We start from the raw sequence: 26,909 nt of genomic DNA on the forward strand, positions 1-26,909 counted from the left end.
GCCTGGCCTTTTTTTTTTTTTTTTTTGAGGCAAGGTCTCACCATCATCCAGGCTGGAGTACAGTGTGGCGTAATCACAGCTCACTGAAGCCTCGACCTCCCAGGCTCAAGTGATCCTCCCACCCCAGTCTCCCAAGTAGCTGGGACTACACATGTGTGCTACCATGCCCAGCTAGATTTTTAAAATTTTTGTAGAGATGGGTTCGCACTATGTTGCCCAGGCTGGTCTTGAACTCCTGGGCTCAAGTCATCCATGCACTCAGCCTCCCAAAGTGCTGGGATAACAGGAATATGCCAGTGTGCCGGCTGTTATTACCTTCTAAAAGAACAGACCACTCTAACCCTATTGTGAGCAACAGCCACTGCAACCCCACTGTTTGATGCCTCTGCTTCTATTTTCTATCAAAACATACCTGGGCATACTTCATCAGCATGTTTTCTCTGGGAATACGATAGTTGTCCATTTTGAGGTAGCCATTGTCCATCTCATCATAACCAAATTTGGGGCCGATGTCGCCAACGGTAATTCCTACCACAGATGAAAGGACAGTCATGAGATGTTTATGCTCTGGAATTTCTGGCTTTCGCTCCGCCTCTTCAGTTGGGCATTCTACCTTTTAAGACAGTGCTCAGTTTCATTTTCATCTCAACATCAGATGAACAGTTCTTACCTGGCAAAGGCTTATGGGTCCCGATTTCACGAATAGGTACAATAAAGGCATGTAATCCATAGCATTTCCCCTTAGTGATGAGCTGGGCAAGAACTATTGCATGATTTGAAGTCTTTCCAACTGTAATATCAAAGGGAACAAGAGAGGGGTGAGTAAATGTTCGTACATTTTTAAAGGGTAGAAAAAAGAAGAAAGAATATGTTAAATCTAACACTACACTAAACCAATAGTATGTGTCCAGAAAGCCTTTCTGCTGACAGTATCACACTTAGCTTTCAGAAAGAAATTCCCTTAAGCTAATAGTTACTACTCTTTTCTGCTTATTTCTCATGCATTTACATAGAGAAAATTTTAGGATAAAAAGAAGAATATTAATTTAAACTACTTCCTTGTTATCCCTTAAGGCAGTGCTGTCCAAAACTGTAATCACTAGCTACATGTGCCTTCTTACATATAAATTATAATTAAATAAAATATACAATGTGAATAACAAAATCCTTTAACCACTAACTGTATCAGAAATATATATTCCAAGATAATAACTCAGAATGGAATAAGAAGAGATAAAAGTTTCAGGTCAGCTGGGCACGGTGGCTCACACCTGTAATTCCAGCACTGGGAGGCCGTGGCGGGCAGATCACGAGGTCAGGAGTTCGAGACTAGCCTGGTCAATATGGTGAAATCCCATCTCTACTAAAATACAAAAATTAGCTGGACTTGGTGGTGTGCGCCTGTAGTCCCAACTACTCAGAGGCTGAGGCAGGAGAATCGCAGGAGAATCGCTTGAACTGGAAGGTGGAGGTTGCAGTGAGCCGAGATCAGCCACTGCACTCCAACGTGGGCGACATATGAGACTCTGTCTCAAAAAAAAAAAAAAAATTTTGTGTTAAAGCTATTTAAATTTTTTTCTTTTTCTTTTGAGATGTAGTCTCGCTTTGTCTCCCAGGCTGGAGTGCAGTGGCATGATCTCGGCTTACTGCAAGCTCCACCTCCCGGGTTCATGCCATTCTCCTGCCTCAGCCTCTGAGTAGCTGGGACTACAGGCGCGCACCACCACGCCCGGCTAATTTTTTGTATTTTTAGTAGAGATGGGGTTTCACCATGTTAGCCAGGATGGTCTTGATCTCCTGATCTCGTGATCCGCCCGCCTTGGTCTCCCAAAGTGCTGGGATTACAGGCATGAGCCACCGTGCCCGGTCATTTTTTTCTTTTTTTTAAGAGACAGGGTTTCACTCTGTCACCCAGGCTGGAATGCAGTGGCATGATCACAGACAGTAGCTCACTGTCGGCTTGAACTCTTGGGCTCAAGTGGTCCTCCCACCTCAGCCTCCTGAGTAGCCAGGACTACAGGTCTATAGGTATGTGCCACTATGCCTGGCTCTCCCCTCTCTCTCATGCGCGCTCTCTCTCTCTATACACACACACACACACACACACACACACACCCTCCTCTCTCTCTCTGTCTATACACACACACCCACACACCCCACACATATTGTTTGTTTGTTGGGTTGTTTTTGAGACAGTCTTGCTGCGATGCCCAGGTTAGAGTGCAGTGGTGCAATCTTGGCTCACTGCAATCCTCCCGGGTTCAAGTGATTCTCCTGCCTCAGCCTCCCGAGTAGCTGGGACTACAGGTGTGCGCCACCACACCCAGCTAATTTTAGTATTTTTAGTAGAGACGGGGTTTCAGCATATTAACCAGGCTGGTCTTGAATTCCTGACCTCAAGTGATCCGCCAACCTCAGCCTCCCGAAGTGTTAGGATTACAGGTGTGAAACCACCAAGCCTGGCCGACGTTCTCATAAAAGCTCTACATTCTAAGCAAAATCTCATGACAAACCTTCAAAACATCCAATAAATGCTAAAAAATTCACTTACGTCCACCAGGCCACCATTTAATGGAGGTCACAGTAGGACTGTTGAGAATGAACTCCTGGGTTTCAGGGTCATATGTGGCTGTGGTTTCCAAGCCTCGAAGGTGAGTTCCTAAGGAGATAAATTACACTGACTTCAGTTAAGAGATGGGGAAAAAAATAGGCACAAGGAAAAATTTCCTGCATAGTCCTTTAAACTCTCATATCTCAGAGAAAAACAAAATCTAACAAAAAACACCAGTAGATGAGCTACAACTGGTTGACAACCAAGACACTGAATTTCCCACACTATCTGATGGTTTTCCATTAAGTTGAAAATCTAAGTATCATCATGCATGTTCCATTTCTGTATTTGATTTGTTACATTTATTTACAGCAACTGAAAGAAAATATAAAGGCAACTTAGAATCACATTTTTTTTTTTTTGAGATGGAGTCTCGCTCTGTCACCCAGGCTGGAGTGCTGTGGCCGGATCTCAGCTCACTGCAAGCTCCGCCTTCCGGGTTCACGCCATTCTCCTGCCTCAGCCTCCGGAGTAGCTGGGACTACAGGCGCTGCCACGTCGCCCGGCTAGTTTTTTGTAGTTTTTAGTAGAGACGGGGTTTCACCGTGTTAGCCAGGATGGTCTCGATCTCCTGACCTCGTGATCCGCCCATCTCGGCCTCCCAAAGTGCTGGGATTACAGGCTTGAGCCACCGCACCTGGCCTGAATCGCATTTTTAAGATCACAATATATGAATTTAACAGGGATGTTAACTGTCTTTTTAAAACCATCTCTGAGTTGCAAGTATGCGAATTTCAACTCATATGTATTATGTTAACCACACCAATTCAACATTCTCGAATTCTGTACTAATGAGAAGAATAAGATAACATGTGAGAGAAAGACATTTCAGCCAAAATTATTATAAATTAAAAATGTATGGCTGTGCGTGGTGGCTCACACCTGTAATCCCAGCACTTTGGGTGGCCGAGGTGGGTGGATCATGAGGTCAGGAGATCAAGACCATCCTGGCTAACATGGTGAAACCCCGTCTCTACTAAAAATACAAAAAACAGCTAGGCATTGTGGTATGCGCCTGTAGTCCCAGCTACTCAGGAGGCTGAGGCAGGAGAATTGCTTGAACCCAGGAGGCAGAGGTCGCAGTGAGCCAAGATTGTGCCACCGCACTCCAGCCTGGGTGACAGAGCCAGACTCCATCTCAAAATAATAATAATAATAATAATAATAATAATAATAATAATAATAATAATAATAATAAAGTATAAAAGTATAACCATTATTGGGGAAATGACCTGGAATGTGACTTCAAAAAATTCCTAAAAAGGTCCAATAATAAGGTCTCAGTTGACCCTACAGATTTCCAATAGCAGGCCTAACTTAGTCCTAGCTGGTTCATTAATGCAGCAAGGAAGAGTTTCCAGTTTCTTATGTGTACTGGGATAGATGGGGTCTTATGTTTTAAATCTTAACATAAATACACCAAAACTATTTGAAAAGAGTTATAGAAAAATGTTCTAGGTGGCAGTGTCTACAAAACTACTGACTAAAGCAAATGTTGGGAACCTTTTACCTATCTGCTTTCATAACGCTAGACCTCATTAAACACACTTTGAAACATTTAGAAGCTTCCAAGCTGAATAACCAACTTACGTGCAATCCACAACTTTCACAGACATCTTTCATCAAAGCAGCAGCTTTTACAGAAAAGCAGATAACATTAAACAGAACAGATAAGGACAAAATGTTTTCAAAAGCACAACTGAAACAAATAGTATTCCACTTGGAGTCTCATGAAAATCCTGTAAAATACTACTCAGTACCAAATAAAAAGCAGCAGCTGTATAGAAATAAGGAGCAAGTGGCAAATACACACTAGACCAGTTTTTCTGAAACATCAGAGAAGAAAAAGAGAAGCCATAAGCAAATGAATGGCAAACATGGATCCAATTCAGAGCAGATACAAAGAGGAACAGCGGCCACCTCCAGTCCACCCAGGTGCATGAAGAAAGCAGGTGGGAGATGGAAAGATCAATGAAAGGTGGAGATAGTGTCTGAAACCAAATGCCTGCCAAGTTTGGCTTATCTTGGTTTTTTTACTCTCCAGTCAAGTCACTTGTAGAACTACTGATTGACTCAAAGTACAAGTAACTCCAAAGCACAAAATGTCACACACTTCAGTTATAAGCTACTCATTTCCCTCAAGCAAATCCAAGGGTACACAAACTATTATTTATATTTCTTCTGGAATTTGTACAAGTTCATTAAGGTACCAGTAGCAAAGGTAATCAGATAGTAATGAAGAAAAAAACAGTTTTGGGTTGTATATGCACACAGATTCCACACAACCTCAGTAACATTAAAAGCCACTTGGTAAATAAAACCTGACTTGTAATTCTTGACCCTCTGAAGGAGAACTATGGCATAAAAAAGACAATCGTTTTATCACTATGATAGCCTTTAATTCCCATTGACCAAAGCAGTGTTTATACCAAAACCTGCACTCTGCAAAAAAAGGTCATTTAAACAGACCACAGAACATCAACACGCCATCGATGGTACATGGTGGGCACTCCACACATGGTAAGTTCACAGGGGCCCGCCCAACCCAGAAGGTAGACTGAATACTCCATACCATGACCCATCTCTGTCTGGGCATAAGTGCCAATGATCTCCAAGTTCCAGGCGGGCATGAAGAAGCGCTCCTGCTGCTCCGCAGTTGCCTGGTGAAGCAAGGTGGGCAGGAACATGCCCAAGTGAAGATCCAGAGGCTCAGGCCGCCCTCGGTGCACAAAACTTCGAGGAAATATCAAGGATGGGCATTTGCGAGAAGAGTCATCAGGTGTGAGAGAATCAGCAATTTAAATATAGCAAGGAAAGGAGACAAAAAAAACCTTAAGTATGAATTAGTTGCGTGCACTTAATCATAGATGGGAGCACTGTCCCTTTCTGTATTACTTTATAATTCTTGTTAATTTCCATTTTTCTGGAGTCAGCAAGGAGTATGAGGAAAGGGATTGGCTACTGATTCCAAAGTCAGTGCAGTACAAAACCACACGTCCAAGACAGAGGACCCCAGCCCAGGAATTAAATAAAAGGAAATAAAGAAAATTTGAGAGGCCAGTGCAGTGGCTCACGCCTGCAATCTCATCACTTTGGGAGGCCAAGGCGGTCAGATCACCTTAAGTCAGGAGTTCGAGACCAGCCTGGCCAACATGACAAAACCCCGACTCTTCTAAAAATACAAAAATCAGTTGAGCATGGTGGCGCCAGCCAGTAGTCCCAGCTATTTGGGAGGCTGAGGCAGGAAAATCGCTTGAACATAGGAGGCGGAGGTTGCAGTGAGCCGAGATCACGCCCACTGCATTCCAGCCTGGGTGACAGAGTGAGACTCTGTCTCAAAAAAAAAAAAAAAAGAGAGAATTGGCCAGGCACAGTGGCTCACACCTATAATCCCAGCACTCTGGGAGGCCAAGGTGGGTGGATCACCTGAGGTCAGGAGTTCAAGACCAGCCTAGCCAACATGGTGAAACCCTGTCTCTACTAAAAATACAAAAATTAGCCAGGCGTGGTGGCGCACACCTGTAATCCCAGCTACTGGAAGGTTGAGGCAGGAGAACTGCTCCAACCCAGGAGGCAGAGGTTGCAGTGAGCCAAGATCACATCACTGCATTCTAGCCTGGGCGACAGAGTGAGACTCCATCTCAAAAGAGAGGGAGAGAGAGAGAATTTGAAAAGTTGTATAGGGCCAGGCATGGTGGCTCACGCCTGTAATCCCAGCACTTTGGGATGCTGAGGTGGGAGGATCACCTGAGGTCAGGAGTTGGGAGACCAGCCTGATCAACATGGTGAGACCCCATCTCTACTAAAAATACAAAATCAGCCAGGCATGGTGGCACATGCCTGTAATCCAAGCTACTTGGGAGGCTGAGGCAGGAGAAATGCTTGAACCTGGGAGGCGGTGGTTGCAGTGAGCCGAGATCATGCCATTGTACTCCAGCCTAGGCAACAAGAGTGAAAATCCATCTCAAAAAACAACAACAAAAAAGAAACCAACCAAACAAACAAACAAAAAATTAGCTGGGTGTCGTGGCACCCACCTGAAATCCCAGCTACTTGGGAAGCTAAGGCAGGAGAATTGCTTGAACCTAGGAATGGAAGGTTGCAGTGAGCTGACATCACACCACTGCACTCTAGCCTGGGCAACAGAGCAAGACTCTGTCTCAAAAAAAAAAAAAAAAAGTTGTCTAGAATGGAGAATTTGCTGGGTGTGGTGGCACGTGCCTGTAATTGCAGCTACTTGGGATGCTGAGGCAGAATCGCTTGAGGAGAATCACTTGAGGCCAGGAGTTGGAGAACAGAGAATTTAAGTGGTACTGCTACAAGGATGTCCTCTGATGAGAAAGTGAGAAAGAACATAGTAGTTCTCTCAGAGTGACAATATGACCCCCAGATTATAGCTTTTCCTCAATGCAACTTCAAAAATGCTTCTAGGCTGGGATTTTTTTTGTTTTGTCCACAAAACATCCAGCATAGAACCACATTCCTCACATAGATCTGATCACTTCATTCAGATTCATCATGTCAAATACTGGGCCATGCTTTACTGAAACAATTTAATACAAAAACTGACAGTGCTCTTCATCCCAATAAATTATTTCAGAAATTAAAAAAGACATGCAATTTCTAGTGAAGACCATAATAACAAGTTACAGATTCATGCATAAGCTTTCTGTGGCAATTATACAGAAGTTATCACTAATGATAACAAACATCTTAGCTTTATTAGTTTTAAATCCACTTTCTGGGGTCATTCTTTTCCACTTAAAACGTGCATGGGACAGGATTCTGTGTGAATTTTTGCTAAGGATAGGAAGTCATTCTATATGCCTTTGCATTTTTCCACATTACTGGCATTCTGTTTAATTGCTAGCTCCAAATCCGTCAACTCCATATTGCTCTTATCATTCTATGTGTCTTTGAAATGAGCATAAACGACGTTTCAGTTTTTAAATTTGTTTGTTCCTGGCAAGGTAGGGAGGAAAATAACCAGGGCACACTGCTCAGACAAGGGCTGATCAATGACTTCTTCCAATCTACTGGCTGGGCTTTCAGCGAAGCAATCACACTTTAGAAAAAGAAAAATCAAAGTATGTGTGACTGCTTCCCTCATTTTACAGAGAAGAAATTAAGGCTGAGACGGATTAAATGCCTTGCTCAGGGAAAAAAGATAATGGCAAAACAAGGACAAGAATCTCGTCACCACTGGAGCTGAGCAAGGGGTAAATATGGACATACAGAATGGAATAACAGACACAGGGGCCAGGCGCGGTGGCTCATGCCTATAATCCCAGCACTTTGGGAGGCCAAGGCAGGCGGATCACCTGAGGTTGGAGTTCAAGACCAGCCTGGTCAACATGGTGAAACCCCATCTCTACTAAAAATACAAAAATTAGCTGGGCGTGGTGGTGGGCACCTGTAATCCCAGCTACTTGGGAGGCTGAGGCAGGAGAATCACTTGAACCCAGGAGGCAAAGGTTGCAGTGAGCCACGATGGTGCCACTGCACTCCAGCCTGGGAGACAGAGACTCTCTCAAAAAACAAAAAACAACAACAACGAACAAAGCAGACACTGGAGGCTTCAGAATGTGGGAGGATGGGAGGGGTATGAGGCCTGAAAAGTTATCTACTGAATACTATGTTCACTATTTGGGCAATGGTACTGCAAAATCCCAGACTTCACCATTACATAATATGTGCATGTAAGGAAATGGCACTTCTACCCCCAAAACCTATTTTTTAAAAAAAGAACCTTGTCACCTAGTCCTGTCTCCTAGGTGGGGAAATTATTGCACAAGCATAGCATGGACTAAAGACTGTGACTGTAGGCCGGGCACAGTGGCTCACGCCTGTAATCCCCACACTTTGGGAGGCAGATCACTTGAGGTCAGGAGTTCGAGACCAGCCTGTGCAACATGGTGAAACCCCATCTCTACTAAAAATACAAAATTAGCTGGGCATGGTGGCAGGCGCTGGTTATCCCAGCTACTCAGGAGGGTGAGGTAGGAGAACTGCTTGAACCTGGGAGGCGGAAGTTGCAGTGAGCCAAGATCGCACCACTGCATTCTAGCCTGGGGAACAGAGCAAGATTTCATCTCAAAAAAAAAAAAAAAATTAATAGCAGAAATCCCAAGAAAAACACATTCATGGGATGAGAGTGCCTTTCACTCAAACAGATATGTCAACCGTCCCCGCCTTTTGAGTATTGTCTAGGAAGAAAAATCAATGTACACTTAGAACCTGGGAGGTGAAAACTCTGAGTTAGGACTGAAACCTAGGACTAGACACTTTTCATGCTTTCATGGAGGGTTGTTTTACTTCACCATAAATCAGAGCAATTCCTGGTGAAGAAGGCCACTATCAAGCACCCATCAGACTATGGAAGATTTATATCTGAGTATATCACAGAGCGAAGATGGACGCTAAGGGCTACAACAAATGCGTTCAGTAGGGCAGGGGTAAAACCACTACAATCACAAATGGTTCTGACACTAAAGAATGTTTTCAGGAAAAAAATATTTCTTCCAACTAAGACAAGGATTATTCAGATGTGGATGAAATTTAGAAATGTTACAAGGAGAAAGTAAACTGCAGAGTTTTTTGACTTAAGCCAACTATTTGTTTTAAAAGCTGGTTATGTTTTAAAAGCTTTAAATAATAAAGATATTATTTTTAAATAATTTATCATAAAATTACGAAGCACCAACATTATACTTAGTGAAGCGCTAGAGTCAGCTCTTTTAAAACCAAAACATCAAAAGGCATCCCCAGCCCCTCTTTCCACGTGACACAAGGCTGGAAAGGCTGACAATCAACACTGAGGAAAAACCAATTAGACTATTTCATATATGAGAAAGGAAGAAATAAAAAGCAGCTCTGTAGAAAGCATGAGTATCATCCTAGGAAAACAACAATGTCAACAAAATATCAGAATAAGTGAACTGAGAAAAGCTGCAGCCTGTAAGGGAAAAAAAAATAACAGCATTCAGGCATGGTGGCTCACACTTGTAATCCCAGCACTTTGGGAGGCTGAAGGGGACAGATCACGAGGTCAGGAAATAGAGACCATCCTGGAGAACATAGCAAAACCCTGTCTCTACTAAAAATAAAGAGAAAATTGGTTGGGCGTGGTGACGGGTGCCTGTAGTCCCAGCTACTGGGAGGCTGAGGCAGGAGAATGGAGTGAACCCAGAAGGCAGAGCTTTCAGTGAGCTGAGATCACACCACTGCACTCCAACCTGAGTGAAAGAGCGAGATTCCCTCTCAAAAAAAAAAAAAAAAACACACACAGAAAAATGATAAATACCTAATAGGGTGGGAAAATAAAGACTAGAAAAATAAGAGGAAAGAAATAGCTTTCCAAGAAAAGACAAGGCTTCAATATAAAACCAACTTAAAATTCCAGATAGAGCCGGGCACAGTGGCTCAAGCCTGTAATCCCAGCACTTTGCGAGGCCGAGACGGGCGGATCACGAGGTCAGGAGATCGAGACCATCCTGGCTAACACGGTGAAACCCCGTCTCTACTAAAAATACAAAAAACTAGCCGGGCGAGGTGGCGGGCGCCTATAGTCCCAGCTACTCTGGAGGCTGAGGCAGAAGAATGGCGTGAACCCGAGAGGCGGAGCTTGCAGTGAGATGAGATCCGGCCACTGCACTCCAGCCCAGGAGACAACAGAGCGAAACTCCGTCTCAAAAAAAAAAAAAAAAAAAAAATTCCAGATAGAGAAGGAGAAAAAAAAAAATTTAATTCCTGTAGAATTTGTTTTTAGAACCTGACAGATTCGGATTAGAATTCATCTAGAATTGGCCAGGCGTGGTGGCTCAAGCCTGTAATCCCAGCACTTTGGGAGGCCGAGACGGGCGGATCACAAGGTCAGGAGATCGAGACCATCCTGGCTAACACGGTGAAACCCCGTCTCTACTAAAATACAAAAAATTAGCCGGGCGTGTTGGCGGGCGCCTGTAGTCCCAGCTACTCGGGAGGCGGAGGCAGGAGAATGGCGTGAACCCGGGAGGCGGAGCTTGCAGTGAGCTGAGATCCAGCCATTGCACTCCAGCCTGGGCGACAGAGCAAGACTCCGTCTCAAAAAAAAAAAAAAAAAAAAAGAATTCATCTAGAATAAGCAAGCATAAATACCAAATACACATATCTCAAAATGTAACAATAGTAGGCTTATCCTATCAGATTTTTAAATACCTTACAAGCCTGAGCAACACAGCAAGAACCTATCTCTACTAAAAATTTTAAAAATCAACTGGGCACGGAGTCATGTGCCTATACTCTCGGCTACTCGAGAGGCTGAGGTAGGAGGGTCCCTTCAGTCTAGGAGATCAAGGCTGCAGTGAGCTATGATCAAACCTTTGCACTCTAGCCTGGGCAGCAGAGCAAGAACCTGTCTTTAAAAAATAAAAATACAGGCCGGGCACGGTGGCTCAAGCCTGTAATCCCAGCACTTTGGGAGGCTGAGACGGGCGGATCATGAGGTCAGGAGATCGAGACCATCCTGGCTAACACAGTGAAACCCCGTCTCTACTAAAAATACAAAAAAAAAACTAGCTGGGCGAGGTGGCGGGCGCCTGTAGTCCCAGCTACTCCGGAGGCTGAGGCAGGAGAATGGCGTAAAACCCAGGAGGCGGAGCTTGCAGTGAGCTGAGATCCGGCCACTGCACTCCAGCCCAGGAGACACAGCAAGACTCCGTCTCAAAAAAATAAAAAATAAAAAAATAAAATAAAAATAAAAATACACCAGACCTGGTGGCTCACTCCTGTAATCTCAGCACTTTGGGAGGCTGAGGCAAGTGGATCACCTGAGGTCGGGAGTTCGAGACCAGCCTGGCCAACATGGTGAAACCGCATCTCTACTAAAAATACAAAAATTAGATGGGCGTGGTGGCACATGCCTCTAATCCCAGCTACTCAGGAGGCTGAGGCAGAAGAATTGCTTGAACCTGGGAGGCGAAGGTTGCAGTGAGCCGAGATCATGCCACTGCACTCCAGGCTGGGTGACAGAGCAAGACTCTGTCTTGAAAATGAAAAAAATAGGAGCTCCAGTGGCATAATCGGTTAGCACGCGGTACTTACATGAAAAAGAAAAAAAATAAATAAATAAAAATAATAAAAAAAGATAAAGGCCAGGCCTGGTGGCTCAGCCTGTAATACCAGCACTTTGGGAGGCTGAGGCAGGCGGATCACGAGGTCAAGAGTTCGAGACCAGCCTGATCAACATGGTGAAACCCCGTTTCTACTAAAAACACAAAAATTAGCTGAGCATGGTGGTGCACGCCTATAATCCTGGCTACTCAGGGGGCTGAGGCAGGAGAATCGCTTGAACCCAGGAGACAGAGGATGCGGTGAGCTGAGATTGCGCCACTGCACTCCAGCCTGGGCAACAGAGTGAGACTCCATCTTAAAAATAAAAAATAAAAATACAAAATAAAAATAAAATAAAAAGTCTTCACTGGGCACAGTGGCTCATGCCTGTATTCCCAGCATTCTAGGAGGCCGAGGCGGGCAAATCACGAAGTCAGGAGTTTGAGACCAGCCTGGCCAACATGGTGAAACCCCACCTCTACTAAAAATACAAAAAAATTAGCTGGGCGTGGTGATGGGCACCTGTAATTCCAGCTACTGGGGAGGCTGAGGCAGGAAAATTGCTTGAACCCGGGAGGCGGAGGTTGCAGTGAGCCAACATCGCGCCACTGCACTCCAACCCAGGCGACAGTGCGAGATTCTGTCTCAAAAAACTTTTATAGGCCGGGCACGGTGGCTCAAGCCTGTAATCCCAGCACTTTGGGAGGCCGACACAGGTGGATCACGAGGTCAGGAGATCGAGACCATCCTAGCTAACCTGGTGAAACCCCATCTCTACTAAAAAATAAAAAAACTAGCCGGGCGAGGTGGCGGGCGCCTGTAGCCCCAGCTACTTGGGGGGCTGAGGCAGAATGGCGTAAACCCGGGAGGCGGAGCTTGCAGTGAGCTGAGATCTGGCCACTGCACTCCAGCCCGGGCGACAGAGCGAAACTCCGTCTCAAAAAAAAAAAAAAAAAAAAGTTGTATAAAGCACCAGTGGTCAAAATTTATGTTAGAAGAAAAACAAAGAAATCAACCTATCAATGTAATATATGAAAGATTCCAGAAATAAATTTAACCTATCATAAAACTCTAAGACAAACCAGAAAGGATATGATGGGAGTAAGATAACAATGGGAAAAAGCCACTAGTTAATAATGAACATTAGAAAGCTCGGAAGCTGCGCCACTGCACCCCAACCTGGGTGAAAGAGCGAGACTCTGCCTCAAAAAAAAAAAAAAAAAAAAAAAACCAACAAAAAAAGAAACACATTAAAGTATGCCGCGCGCGGTGGCTCACGCCTGTAATCCCAGCACTTTGGGAGGCCAAGGCAGGCGGATCACCTGAGGCCAAGAGTTCGAGATCAGCTTGACCAACATGGAGAAACCCCATCTCTACTAAAAATACAAAAGTAGCCAGGCGTGGTGGCGCATGCCTGTAATCTCAGCTACTCAGGAGGCTAAGGAAGGAGAATCGCTTCAACCCAGGAGGCGGAGATTGTGATAAGTTGAGATCATGCCATTGTACTCCAGCCTGAGCAACAAGAGCAAAACTCTGTCTCAAAAAAAAAAAAAAAGAAAGAAAAGAAAAAAAAGAAAAAAGAAATATATTAAAGTAGCAAAAATAAATTAAAGTGGCCACATTGATGGAGCTGTGGAAATACAGGTACAGAGCTTGCTAAATATATTGTCAACTGGTTCTGCGTTTCAGGAGAAGTCTCAAACTATGCAGCAAAAGCTCTAAAATGCTCATGTCCCTCAATATAGTAATTCATTTCTGAGATATTCCAGAAGTATGACCCCAAAGAATACAGCTATTTATTTATTTATTTATTTATTGAGATGGAGTCTCGCTCTTGTTACCTAGGCTAGAGCACAATGGCGACATCTCAGCTCACCACAACTTCCACCTCCCAGGTTCAAGTGCTTCTCCTGCCTCAGCCTCCCTAGTAGCTGGGATTACAGGCACGCACCACCACACCTGGGTAATTTTGTATTTTTAGTAGGGATGGGGTTTCTCCACGTTGGTCAGGCTGGTCTCGAACTCCCGACTTCAGGTGATCCGCCCACCTCAGCCGCCCAAAGTGCTGGGATTACAGGCATGAGCCACTGTACCTGGCCAGAATACAGCTTTCATAAAGTTTATATTATTATCACTAATATTGGTGAAATTTAGCTCAAATCCCCAGGGAAGCAAGTCTCATGAGAAGTCCAACAGGGAAGAGAATCACTTGGGCAGAGGAAAGAGGAGACTATTGAGCCTGGGGAGAGAGGGCAACGGAGGTGCAGGTAAAGACTGATGACTTACAAATCACGTTTACTACCCCTTTCCTGTTTCAAAGAAAGGTGCTTTATTTCATATTTAAGAGTTAATGATGGCAATTTGCCAGAATACTACATCAGCTTCAAAGCTAACTATGTATCATACAAGCTCTATATTCCTAAATAGATCGTAATAGGAAACAAGGCAATGTGACCTGAGTCCACGGGTGAGGAAGAAAGAAAGGAACGAAAGGAACGAAAGGAACAGAGGAACAGAGGAAGGGAGGAAGACAGAAAGAGAGAGAGAGAAAGAGGCCAGGCACAGTGGCTCACGCTTGTAATCCCAGCACTTTGGGAGGCCGAGGTGGGCAGATCACCTGAGGTCAGGAGTTCAAGACCAGCCTGGCCAATATGGTGAAACCCCGTCTCCACTAAAAATACAAATATTAGCCAGGTACGGTGGTGCACGCCTGTGATCCCAGCTACTCTGAGAGGCTGAGGCAGGAGAATCACTTGAACCCTGGAGGCGGAGGTTGCAGTGAGCCGAGATTGCACCACTGCACCACTCCAGCCTGGGCAACATAAGACTCCTTCAAAAAAAAAACAAAGGAAGGAAGGAAGCGAGCAAGCAAGCAAACAAGGAAAACAAAGCAAGAAGAATCTCTCGAAGTGGCTAGATCTTGAAATGATTAGACATCTGTAAGAGCAAATAAACGACCTGTTTTGTGGCCTAAAGAAACATGTGGTGGGGATGATAACATGGACCCAGTTCCCCAGGCTGTTCCTTTAATTCCAGAACCCCAGGCAGGGGAGCCCACCCAGGCTCAGGCCTCTGCCTTTGATTAAGGCTCCCAGACCCACAGGGCAGGTGCATATCCGAATTTCTTCTTCGTGTCTTAAGAGGAAAGAAGACATACTCTAGAAAGAAGGATAATGTTGGTGACTGAGACTTTCTGTAGGTGACTGAATCTTAGGATTCAGAAGGAACATGGAGTGAACCTGAACACTTCTGAGCCCCTTCACTTCTCAGCAGCTACCCAGAAGTGAAAGAATCCGAAACCCAAAGTTATAGCTGCTTTTGTGAGACTGCGTTAGATAATCACTGTTGATCCATTTTCCAAAGTCTGAGAATTTAAATAGTTAGATCTCATTCTATATAAGTTGCTCTGTTGCCGATCTCCGGGATGTTGTTGACTTTTTGCCTATTCCATGAAGGTAAAACTGTCACGTGATGTAAATTAACCAATCTGACTTGTTTCCAAGGAAAAGATGAGTGGTCAACCGAGAACAGCAATATGAATTAGCAAAATTCCAGCAAGAAAAAAAAAAAACTGGCCGGGCGCGGTGGCTCAAGCCTGTAATCCCAGCACTTTGGGAGGCCGAGACGGGCGGATCACGAGGTCAGGAGATCGAGACCATCCTGGCTAACACGGTGAAACCCCGTCTCTACTAAAAATACAAAAACTAGCCGGGCGAGGTGGCGGGCGCCTGTAGTCCCAGCTACTCCGGAGGCTGAGGCAGGAGAATGGCATAAACCCGGGAGGCAGAGCTTGCAGTGAGCTGAGATCCGGCCACTGCACTCCAGTCCGGGCGACAGAGCGAGACTCCGCCTCAAAAAAAAAAAAAAAAAAAAAAAAAAACTAACCTCAGGACACTGTTCTCTAAACCACAGAGATTAAGACAACATTGGTTCAAATACAAGAAAATACTCAAAACTAGCTGGGCACAGTGACTCATGCCTGTAATCCCAGCACTTTGGGAGGCCGAGAAGGGCGGATCACCTGAGGTCGGGAGTTTGAGACCAGCCTGACCAACATGGAGAAATCCCATCTCTACTAAAAATACAAAATTAGCAGGGCATGGTGGCACATGCCTGTAATCCCAACTACTAGGGAGGGTGAGGCAGGAGAATCACTTGAACCTGGGAGGCAGAGATTGCGGTGAGCCGAGATTGCGCCATTGCACTCCAGCCTGGGCAACGAGAGTGAAACTCCATCTCAAAAAAAACAAAACAAAACAACAAAAAAAAAACAAAACTAGAAGCAATAAGGGAACAAAAACGCTAACAAATGCAAACTTGCCCACAGCCATACAGGATCTCTGTCCGACTTCCGTTCTCCTCAAACCAGTCTAGTTCAAGTCTTCCTTTCTTCCTCTCTCCTTTCAAACATTAGGGCAGGCCGGGCGCGGCGGCTCACACCTGTAATCCCTGCACCATGGGAGGCCGAGGCGGGCGGATCACCTGAGGTAACCAGTTTGAGACCAGCCTGACAAAAATGGCGAAACCCTGTCTCTACTAAAAATAGCAAAATTGGCTGGGCATGGTGGTGGGCGCCTATAAACCCAGCTACTCAGGAGGCTGAGACAGAAGAATCACTTGAACCCAGGAGATGGAGATTGCAGTGAGCCGAGATCACTCCACTGCACTCCAGCCTGGGGCACAGGATGAGACCCCGACTCAAAAAAAAAAAAAAAAAAAATTAGGGCAAATACATATTTGTGATATTACTTTATAAATGAGGCAGAAGCATTAGACCAACAAGAGGTATACTTAACAGATCCATTAGCCTCAGACTATTTCACATCTTATGCCTCCTATGAATAGCATGACTGTTAAGTCAAATAAATTCTATACCACAAAGCTACCTCAAGATTACAACACACACACACCACACATGCATGTACACAAACACACAGATACTCCAAGTGAGGAGGACTAAAGAATCTTATCTGTCAGGCCAGGCGGCGCAGTGGCTCACGCCTGTAATCCCAGCACTTTGAGAGGCTGAGGTGGGTGGATCACAAGGTCAGAAGACCAAGACCATCCTGGCTAACACAGTGAAACCCCATCTCTACTAAAAATACAAAAAATTAGCCAGGCATGGTGGCGGGCGCCTGTAATCCCAGCTACTTGGGAGCCGAGGCAGGAGAATGACGTGAACCCGAGAGGTGGAGCTTGCAGTGAGCCGAGACGGCACCACTGCACTCCAGCCTGGGCAACCGAACGAGACTCCGTCTCAAAAAAGGAATCTTATCTGTCAGCCAGGCATGGTGATTCAGGACTGTAATCCCTGTACTTTGGGAGGCCAAGGTGGACAGATCACCCGAAGTCAGGAGTTAGAGATCAGCCTGGCCAACATGGAAAAACCACGTCTCTACCAAAAGTACAAAATTAGCCTGGCGTGGTGGTGAGCGCCTGTAATTCCAGCTACTCGGGAGGCTGAGGCAGGAGAATTGCTTGAACCCGGAGGCAGAGGTTGCAGTGAGCCGAGATCGCGCCATTGCACTCCAGTCTGGGCAAAAAGAGCGCAACTCCGTTTCAAAAAAAAAAAAAAAATAAAGAATCTTATCGTACTTAACAAACCTTTCTTTCATGCTTATAATTTCAGTACTGACCATCTTAAAGTTGAAGTCTTGAGTGTTTAGTAAGGTGTCTGGAACATCAAACCATGACCAGAAATCTGCAGTCCCCATGGAGATGACAATAAATAACACTTTCCTTAAACCAATTCCCACGTCGAAATCAGCAATCAAACACAAAATGATGTTTCCCTGATATCTGCATTCCTTTTTCCTTCCCTTTCTTTACTCCTCCCATTTTGATACTTAGACATGAGGCTGGGCAGCTCAAATTCCAAACACTCAGACCTGCCAATGGCCTTGTCTACGAAAACAAACCTATTTTACATTAAGACCAAAAGCAAAACTTTTTAAAGGAAGCCAGACATTTAGGAACAATTTAACAAAGAATTACTGCCAACACAAGAGTTCCCAGACATATAGGGGAAAAAAATATCTAAAAAGACTGAAGTCAGATGAAGAGAATCATGGACTTTTTTCCACACTGCCTTATAACCCTGCTAGTGTGCAATGAGAGATGAGATAGGTAGCTGCCACCACCTGCTGCCCCCATTAAAATCCACAGCTTTAACTGCATTACAGCAGAGAGGCACTTTCCAGATATTGCTGGGGCACTAACCCTCTGAAGAATTTCCAACAAAGTCTTTACTCATTAGACCCAGAGTAACATAATGGGCTTCCCTACTGCACTGTAAACCCCATCTTTTCAAACTGTTCAATAATGAGGACTTTAGGAAATAACAGTGAATGATGTTTATAGGCCAGAGCCCTGGACCAGTTTCTGGGGAAAATAGGAGAAAACAAGAAGTTGAATTTCGACTTAACTACTTAAAAATAAAATCCCAAACAGATAGCAGCAGAAAAAAGTCAAATGCCGGCAATCACTGTTAACTGATGTCCTGAGGTGGGTTACCCAGAGACCCTCAGTGTGGACTAACCGTGGCCCATTTCCGTCTGGGCGTAGGTGCCAATTATCTGGAGTCCTTTGGATGAAGGCAGCCATTTCTCTTTCTGAGCAGTGGTGCCCTGATTCAGCAAGGTGGGAATAAACATGGAGTAATTGAGGCCCACAGGTTCCACAAAATTGACCAAATGTAGTCTACAGGAGAGAAAAGAAAAGGATCTCAGCCTTCCTTTAGAAACTGCATCCTACAACCCATTCTTGCCAAACAGCTTTGGCCTTCAAGGAGAAGGTCAGGAAAATGTAAACCCCCTTCTTATGAAATTAAACATAAGATTTACCATTTTACTACCTAAAAAGCCAACAGCAGAACCTGATGATGTCTCTTCTAACTATTTCAAGGCCACAATTCATTTCATATTTACATGTAATCTAGGAAGCAAATTCTACCTAAGTTTTAGCATAAAAACATCTCTAATTTTTGGAAAGGGAGGCTGTTGGTGTTATTTACTGGTTCGATTGGTTGAATTTTTTAGAATGTGTTTTTTTTTTTTTTTCTTTATTTAGGTTTTACTTGTTTGTTTTAAAGGTTAAAAGTAACTCCATAGAACACTTACTTGTAGAGCTGTTAAGAGCTCCAAGGAAGAAATAATTTCAACTCTGTTTACCTAGATAATATAAGCAAATATCCAGAAGAGTAAATATATATTCCAGGGCAGAATCATACATCTCTAAAGGTCTTCAGGGTTTACAATAAGTAATGCGGGCATGTAAAAATTTATCCCCAATGGTCAATGAACATTACTACAGATTAACTCTATATCACATTGAAATTTAGTCCTCAACTCTCCTTATAAAACAGAGTCCACAGTAGTTGGCCTTGGCTGTGCTGTGTCATAGATTTTATGGGGATCAATTTTGTACTTTGACAAAGCGCCTATCTAAAGAGTTTAAAGTACAAAATACATCTCATCTAACCGATCTTCACGACTTCTCAACAGATGATTAGGAAGCAATGTTACCACCAGTTTATCTTGACCTGTGCAATGAGCAGAGCATGAAGTAAAGGAGAGAAGGGGGCCGGGCACGGTGGCTCAAGCCTGTAATCCCAGCACTTTGGGAGGCCGAGATGGGCGGATCACGAGGTCAGGAGATCGAGACCATCCTGGCTAACACGGTGAAACTCCGTCTCTACTAAAAAATACAAAAAACTAGCCGGGCGAGGTGGCAGGCGTCTGTAGTCTCAGCTACTCGGGAGGCTGAGGCAGGAGAATGGCGGGAACCCGGGAGGCGGAGCTTGCAGTGAGCTGAGATCCGGCCACTACACTCCAGCCCGGGCAACAGAGTGAGACTCCGTCTCAAAAAAAAAAAAAAAGGAGAGAAGGGATAGGCTGCCATTGCAGTGCTGGGGGACCCTGAAACCAAACCGCTACCTTAGAAGAAATAATAGTAGCCGGGCACAGTGGCTTACACCTGTAATCCCAGCACTTTGGGAGGCCGAGGTGGGCAGATGACGAGGTCAGGAGATCGAGCCCATCCTGGCTAACATGGTGAAACCCCGTCTCTACTAAAAATACAAAAACATTAGCTGGGCATGGTGGCGGCCACCTGTAGTCCCAGCTACTTGGGAGGCTGAGGCGGGAGAATGGCGTGAACCCGGGAGGCAGAGCTTGCAGTGAGCCAAGATCGCGCCACTGCACTCCAGCCTGGGCAACAGAGCGAGACTCTGTCTCAAAAAAAAAAAAGAAAGAAATAATGGTAAACACAATATACCCTTATTTTCCTATTTCCTAAATAAGTACTACACGATTATCCTCACCATTTCTTTTCTTTGTTTCTTTTTTTTTTTTGGAGATAGTCTCCCTCTGTTGCCCAGGCTGGAGTACAGTGGTGTGATCTCAGCTCATGGCAACCTCTGCCTCCTAGGTTCATGTGATTCTCATGCCTCAGCCTCCCAAGTAGCTGGGATTATAGGTGTGCACCACCAAGCCCGCCTAATTTTGTATTTTAGTAGAGATGGCGTTTTGCCATGTTGGCCAGGCTGGTCACAAAGTGGCCTGGCCTCAAGTGACCTGCCCACCTCAGCCACCCAAAGTGCTGGGATTACAGGTGTGAGCCAACATGCCCAGCCCCATTGTCTTTTCTATCGTACATAAATCATAATCCACTTAGAAACAAAAACACTCATCATGGATGCTCTTAGATATGAATATTTCTAGTTAATCAAAATGAATTAATGTAATTATTATAGATTCCACCAGAGGAAACAACTTCTGTGTCCTAATCATGTGTTTAAGTCAATAGAAGCTGCTTATTAACATCAGTAAAAAATGTTTTCTCAGCCAGGCGCAGTGGCTTATGCCTGTAATCCCAGCACTTTGGGAGGCCAAGGTGGGTGGATTACGAGATCAGGAGTTCGAGACCAGCCTGGCGAACATGGTGAAACCCCGTTTCTACTAAAAATATAAAAATGAGCTGGGTGAGGTGGCAGGTACCTGTAATCCCAGCTACTCAGGAGACGAGGCAGAAGAATCACTTGAACCCAGGAGGCGGAGGCTGCCGTGAGCCAAGATCACACCACTGTACTCTTGCCTGGGAGACAGAGCAAGACTCCGTCTCAAAAAAAAAAAAAAAAAAGTTTTCTCTGCCACCAACGGTTGTCAGGCATAGGCCTAGGGCAGGACATCACTTTTCAGGGGTGCTGAGGACATACTCATCTGAACAGCCAAGAGAGGACTACTAGCCAACATCTAAAATGCCTTTTAACCCTCAGATTCTATGATTTTTATATTGTTTATGTTAATTTAAACTAGAGGGAAATAAGAGAAAGGAGGAGTATGAACAGAAAAGATGAGTCAATTTCTAAGAAATTTACAGCAGCAGCAGCTTACTCCTCTGTATTTTATGCAACACAAGAGTTACTTGTATAACTCTAATACACAAGTTACACATTTCATAAAATGTACCATGCCCAAAAGCCTGATGAGATAAATGTGTAACTTAATCTCTCAAGGGCAAACACAGAATTCTCTAACAGTTGTGTTACTAAAACCAAAATGTTTTTATATACTTTCTATTTGTATAAATAAGAACACTTTTTTTTTTTTTTTTGAGACGGAGTCTCACTCTGTCACCCAGACTGGAGTGCAGTGGCACGATCTCGGCTCACTGCAAGCTCCGCCTCCCGGATTCACGTCATTCTCCTGCCTCAGCCTCCCGAGCAGCTGGGACTACAGGTGCCCGCCACCACGCCCAGATAATTTTTTTTGTATTTTTAGTAGAGACAGGGTTTCACTGTGTTAGCCAGGATGGTCTCGATCTCCTGACCTCGTGATCTGCCTACCTTGGCCTCCCAAAGTGCTGGGATTACAGGCGTGAGCCACCACGCCCAGCCAATAATACTTTTCTATAAATACTTTTAAGTGTATTAAGTATTCTATTTCATATGTATATCAAGAGGAAATAAACATACAAAAATTTCCAAGAAATAGGCCAGGCACAGTGGCTCACACCTGTAAGCCCAGCATTTTTGGAGGCCGAGGTGAGAGGATCACTCGGGGTTAGGAGTTCAAGGCCAGCGTGGGCAAAATAATAAAATCCTGTCTCTACAAAAAATTTAAAAATTAACCAGGTGTGAGCCAGGCACAGTGGCTCACACCTATAATCCCAGCACTTTGGGAGGCCGAGGTGGCAGATCACCTGAGATCAGGAGTCTGATACCAGCCTGGCAAACATGGTGAAACTCCATCTCCACTAAAAATACAAAAATTAGCTGGGCGTGGTGGTGGGCACCTGTAATCCCAGCTACTTAGGAGGCTGAGGCAGGAGAATTGCTTGAACCCGGGAGGTGGAGGTTGCAGTGAGCCGAGATGATGCCACTGCACTCCGGCCTGTGGGACAAGAGTGAAACTCCGTCTCAAACAAAAACAAAACAAAACCAGTACATGCCCCAAATTCTCAAAAATACTGCTTATATCATCAATTTCAGCATTCTTCTCCCTCATTTTAGCATTTAAGAAATCCAGGCCGGGCACAGTGGCTCACGACTGTAATCCTAGCACTTTGGGAGGCTGAGGCGGGCGGATCACCTGACGTCAAGAGTTCGAGACCAGCCTGACCAGCACGGAGAAACCCTGTCTCTACTAAAAATACGAAATTAGTCGGGTGTGGTGGCACATGCTCGTAATCCCAGCTATTCGGGAGGCTGAGGCAGGACCTAAAAATACAAAATTAGTCAGGTGTGGTGGCACATGCCTGTAATCCCAGCTACTTGGGAGGCTGAGGCAGGAGAATCGCTTGACCCAGGAGGCAGAAGTTGCAGTGAGCTGAGATCTCAATACTGTACTCCAGCCTGGGCAACAAGAGTGAAACTCCATCTCAAAAAAAAAAGAAATCCAGGCTAGGCACGGTAGCTCCTGCCTGTAATCCCAGCACTTTGGGAGGCCGAGGAGGGCAGATTGCTTGAGGTCAGGAGTTCGAAACCAGACTGACCAACATAGTGAAACCCCGTCTCTACTAAAAATACAAAAAATTAGTCTGCCTGTAGTCCTGGCTACTCAGGAGGCTGAGATAGAAGAATTGCTTGAACCCAGGAGGCAGAGATTGCAATGAGCCGAGATCCCGCCACTGCACTTCAGCCTGGGCCACAGAGAGAGACTCCACTCAAAAAAAAAAAAAGATAAAGAAAAAGAAGAGAAATCCAATGGGCCAGGAGCAGTGTCTCATGCCTGTAATCCCAGCACTTTGGAAGGTCGAGGTGGGAGGATCACTTGAACCCAGGAGTTTGAGGTTACAGTGAACTATGATTGTGCCACTACACTGCTACCTGGGGAACAAAGCAAGATCCTGTCTCAAACAAAAATGAAAGAGAGAAAGAGAGAGAGAAAAAGAGAAAGAGAGAGAGAAAAAAAGAGAGAGAGAGAGAGAGAGAGAGAAAGAAGGAAAGAAGGAAAGAAGAAAAGAAAAGAAAAGAAAAGAAAAGAAAGAAAGAAAGAAAGAAAGAAAGAAAGAAAGAAAGAAAGAAAGAAAGAAAAAAAAGAAAGGGAAAGGAAAGGAAAAAAAGGAAGGAAGGAAGGAGGGAGGGAGGGAAGGAAGGAAGAAAGGTAAGTGATGTATTTCACAATTAATAGCATGCCATGGTTAACAGCCTCTCTCTTTCTTTTCTTTCTTTCTCTCTCTCTCTCTCTCCCTCCCTCTCTCTCTCTCTTTCTTTTTTGGAGACAGAGTCTTGTTCTTTCGCCTGGGCTGGAGTGCAGTGGCTGGATCTCAGCTCACTGCAAGCTCCGCCTTCCGGGTTTACGCCATTCTCCTGCCTCAGCCTCCAGAGTAGCTGGGACTACAGGCGCCCGCCACCTCGCCCGGCTAGTTTTTTGTATTTTTTTAGTAGAGACGGGGTTTCACCGTGTTAGCCAGGATGGTCTCGATCTCCTGACCTCGTGATCCGCCCGTCTCGGCCTCCCAAAGTGCTGGGATTACAGGCTTGAGCCACCGTGCCCGGCCAGCATTCTTTCTTTCTTAGTGTACACAAAACACTGGTGTGAGTTATAATCGATGAGATTATATAACCGAGGCTTTAACTCAATGGCATGTGATAATTGCCAGGACTCATTTACAAACCCCTTCTCTAACTTAAAAACTGATCTCCTTGTCATATCCTAAGGACACTGGAAGCGCGTCAAAGGGTGTGTTAAAGTTTGTACTTTAATACTTCACGTGAAAAATCATATACAAAGTAAATTGCTGGTGTCCATGAATCCTCAATCCACATAAAGGACTTTGTTCTATTTCATTGTGACCTCACTCAAGTCTGGTTACACATTATGAACAGGTCACAGGTTATGAAATCATCTACTAACAACTTTAAAATGTATTGCACCACCCATTCAAAAACAAATACACACACACGCGCGCACACACACACACACACACACAAACTTCTTTCCTGACATTTCTAGAAGGAATAAAATGTTACTAATTTTTTTCAAATTTACAAACCCAACACAGGTATCAGTAACATAATCTTCTAGGAGTTACTCTATCTCAGTATCCCCACAGCCATGAGTTACAGACTTTAAAAACAAAAAAGACCATTTGGAAGTATGCTGATTTGAACGACCAGAACTAAAAAAACAAAATTTTTACAGCTAAAACTGAGTAGAGCTCTGAGGAAAGTCCAAAGGACCAGAGTAAACCATTTCATCTTCACAAAAATAACCCAAGTCAAGCTGAATATCGATATCAAAGGCACTAGAGGCAATGACCATTATTACCATAAAGGCAGAACGTGCAACACATTCTATTTAGTTTGGTTCTAGTCTATATACCACTTATATGATTTAATCTTTACTGATGAAAATACTGGAGTTCCTTTAAAATGGAGAAACTGAAAGAGAAAATGCCTCGGAATAAACGTGAAAAAATGCTACAGGTCAAAATAATCTTGTACTAGGATCATGTAACAGTGTTTGTTTAGGTTAAGGCAAAAAAGTCCTTTTTTTTTGTTTTTTGAGACAGAGTCTCTCTTTGTTGCCCAGGCTGGAGTGCAATGGCACCATCTCGGCTCAGTGCAGCCTTCACCTCCCGGGTTCAAGGGATTTTCCTGCCTCAGCTTCCCGAGTAGCTGGGACCACGGGAGTGCACCACCACGCCCGGCTAATTTTTGTATTTTTAGTAGAGAGAGGATTTCACTATTTTGGCCAGGCTGGTCCACCTGCCTCGGCCTCCCAAAGTGCTGAGATTACAGGCATAAGCCACTGTGCCCGGCCCAAAACTCTTATTTTTATTTATTTTTACCACTCCTTGTGGAGCAGGGTGGATCACAAGGTCCGGAGTTTGAGACCAGCCTGGCAACATGGTGAAACCCCATCTCTACTAAAAATACAAAAATTAGCCGAGCATGGTGGCCAGCGCCTGTAATCCCAGCTATTCAGGAGGCTGAAGCAGGAGAATGGCTTGAATTCGGGGGGTGGAGGTTGGAGTGAGCCGAGATCCCACCACTGCACTGCAGCCTGGGCGACAGAGCGACACTCGTCTCAAAAAACAAAAACAAAAACAAAAACAAACAAAAAACACAACAAAACACGTGGTATGAAAAAAGGATATACTCTCTTCCACACTAGAACCAAGGCAGGTTTTTATGACATCTCTCTCATATGCACAAGACAACCATTCAAGCGCTGTCATCGATTCAGAACTACTGGGTTCTTAGACTTTCTATTCATTCAGAGGCGTGACTGATTATTCTTCATCCAGGTCCACACTACCATATAATATAATCTGCTACTGCTCCAAAATATTTAAATGATAGTGCAACTAAAAAAAAAAAATCCTTCCAGATTCAGAATTTTAGCCGTCCTCGTTACAAAGAGCAAAATGATTCTGCATTTAAATCAGTCGAATTTGAGTTGCTTGGGCAGAATAATGCTTTTACAACATCCTTGAAACTGCACTCGAGAAAACTCCTGCATTTCCATTTATTATCAACATTCTACAAACACGTCATCCCACGAAAAGCCTTGGATACAAAAGTAATCACATTATTTTCCACACATATAACTTTATTTATTTATTTATTTATTTATTTATTTATTTATTTATTTTTTGAGACGGAGTCGCGCACTCTTGCCCAGGCTGGAGTGCAGTGGCGGTATCTAGGCTCACTGCAGGCTCCGCCTCCTGGGTTCAAGCCATTCTCCTGCCTCAGCCTCCCGAGTAGCTAGGACTACAGGGTACAGGAGCCCGCCACCACGCCCAGCTAATTTTTTGTATTTTTAGTAGAAACGGGGTTTCACCGCGTTAGCCAGGATGGTCTCGATCTCCTTTGTGATCCGCCCGCCTCGGCCTCCCAAAGTGCTGGGATTACAGGCGTGAGCCACCGCGCCCGGGCACACACATAACTTCATAAAGTGGTACGAAAATATGCCAGTTTGCATCTTCAAACGCCAAGCACGGTGGTGAAAGGCCACCATAGACTGCAGCTTTAAAGTTCAGGCTTAACACTTGCTCTGTGCTAAGGCATACCTACTTTTTAAACCACATAATTTCATCAGGGTCTGCGATGCCAAACTCCCTCATCTTCTTCACCATGATGGCACTTTTCCTGACAGCCACCTCATAACGCTGGCTGCGAGTGAGGAAGTTCAAGTCCTCATGCTGGAAGTCTGGGTCGTTCAGGATCATGTTCTCTGGAAGGGGGTTAAAGGGCATTAAAAGGCAGACAGACACTCGGGGCTCCGTTCCACCCTCCCTGAATCACAATAGGCTTCAGAGTCGGGGACACATCTCGGGAATGGCGATATCCCCCCACCAGGAACACAGGCTGTTCCTCGAAGTGGGGGTCCCGGCTGCCCTAACGCTGGGCGAGAGGGCCTGGGCCCCATAACGCCCCTGACTCCGCATTGAGGGAGTCTCCAGCTTTTCTCGGGAAAGGAGGGAGGTCTCGCCCGCCGCCCTCACCGATCTCTCGGCGGCGCCGGGTGTTCTCGGGGCTGCCGTCCAGGATATGTGTAAGCAGCTCCGGGTTGAAGCTGGCGGAATCCCGCTCCCTGCGCAGGTCCGGGTTCATGGCGACGACCAGCTGGCAGCGAAGTATGCACCGACGGAGGTCGCAGTGACAACCTAAATCCGCAGCTCCAGCGCCGGCCAGGCCCTATGAGGCAGTCTCAGAACCGCTCAAGTCCCCGCCTCCGCTCGCCCGGCCCGCCTCCGC

The 26,909-nt window shown here is 45.0% G+C and overlaps 1 protein-coding gene across 3 annotated transcripts; it reads right to left on the bottom strand.

Moving 5' to 3' along the window:
- Positions 1–294: 294 nt before the first annotated feature.
- ACOX1 (acyl-CoA oxidase 1) lies at positions 295–26,891 on the bottom strand. 3 transcript variants are annotated; one of them, XR_002731548.1, is made up of 7 exons: positions 26,657–26,891; positions 26,226–26,385; positions 18,240–18,400; positions 5,184–5,344; positions 2,552–2,659; positions 671–790; positions 411–528 (listed from the first exon to the last, which is right to left on the bottom strand). XR_002731548.1 is itself a non-coding variant. In XM_023211771.2 (6 exons), exons 1-6 carry the CDS (start codon positions 26,763–26,765, stop codon positions 392–394), a joined length of 795 nt encoding a protein of 264 aa, XP_023067539.1. In that variant the 5' UTR covers positions 26,766–26,869; the 3' UTR covers positions 295–391. The 3 variants fall into 3 exon arrangements, 2 of the variants coding, with proteins under 2 accessions (XP_023067539.1, XP_023067538.1); XM_023211771.2 differs by lacking the exon at positions 5,184–5,344 and having other exon boundaries at positions 295–528; positions 26,657–26,869; XM_023211770.2 differs by lacking the exon at positions 18,240–18,400 and having other exon boundaries at positions 303–528; positions 26,657–26,887.
- Between the last annotated feature and the right edge of the window lie 18 nt (positions 26,892–26,909).

Source organism: Piliocolobus tephrosceles, chromosome 16, assembly GCF_002776525.5.
Source record: "Piliocolobus tephrosceles isolate RC106 chromosome 16, ASM277652v3, whole genome shotgun sequence".
NCBI classification, from domain to species: Eukaryota; Metazoa; Chordata; class Mammalia; order Primates; family Cercopithecidae; genus Piliocolobus; species Piliocolobus tephrosceles.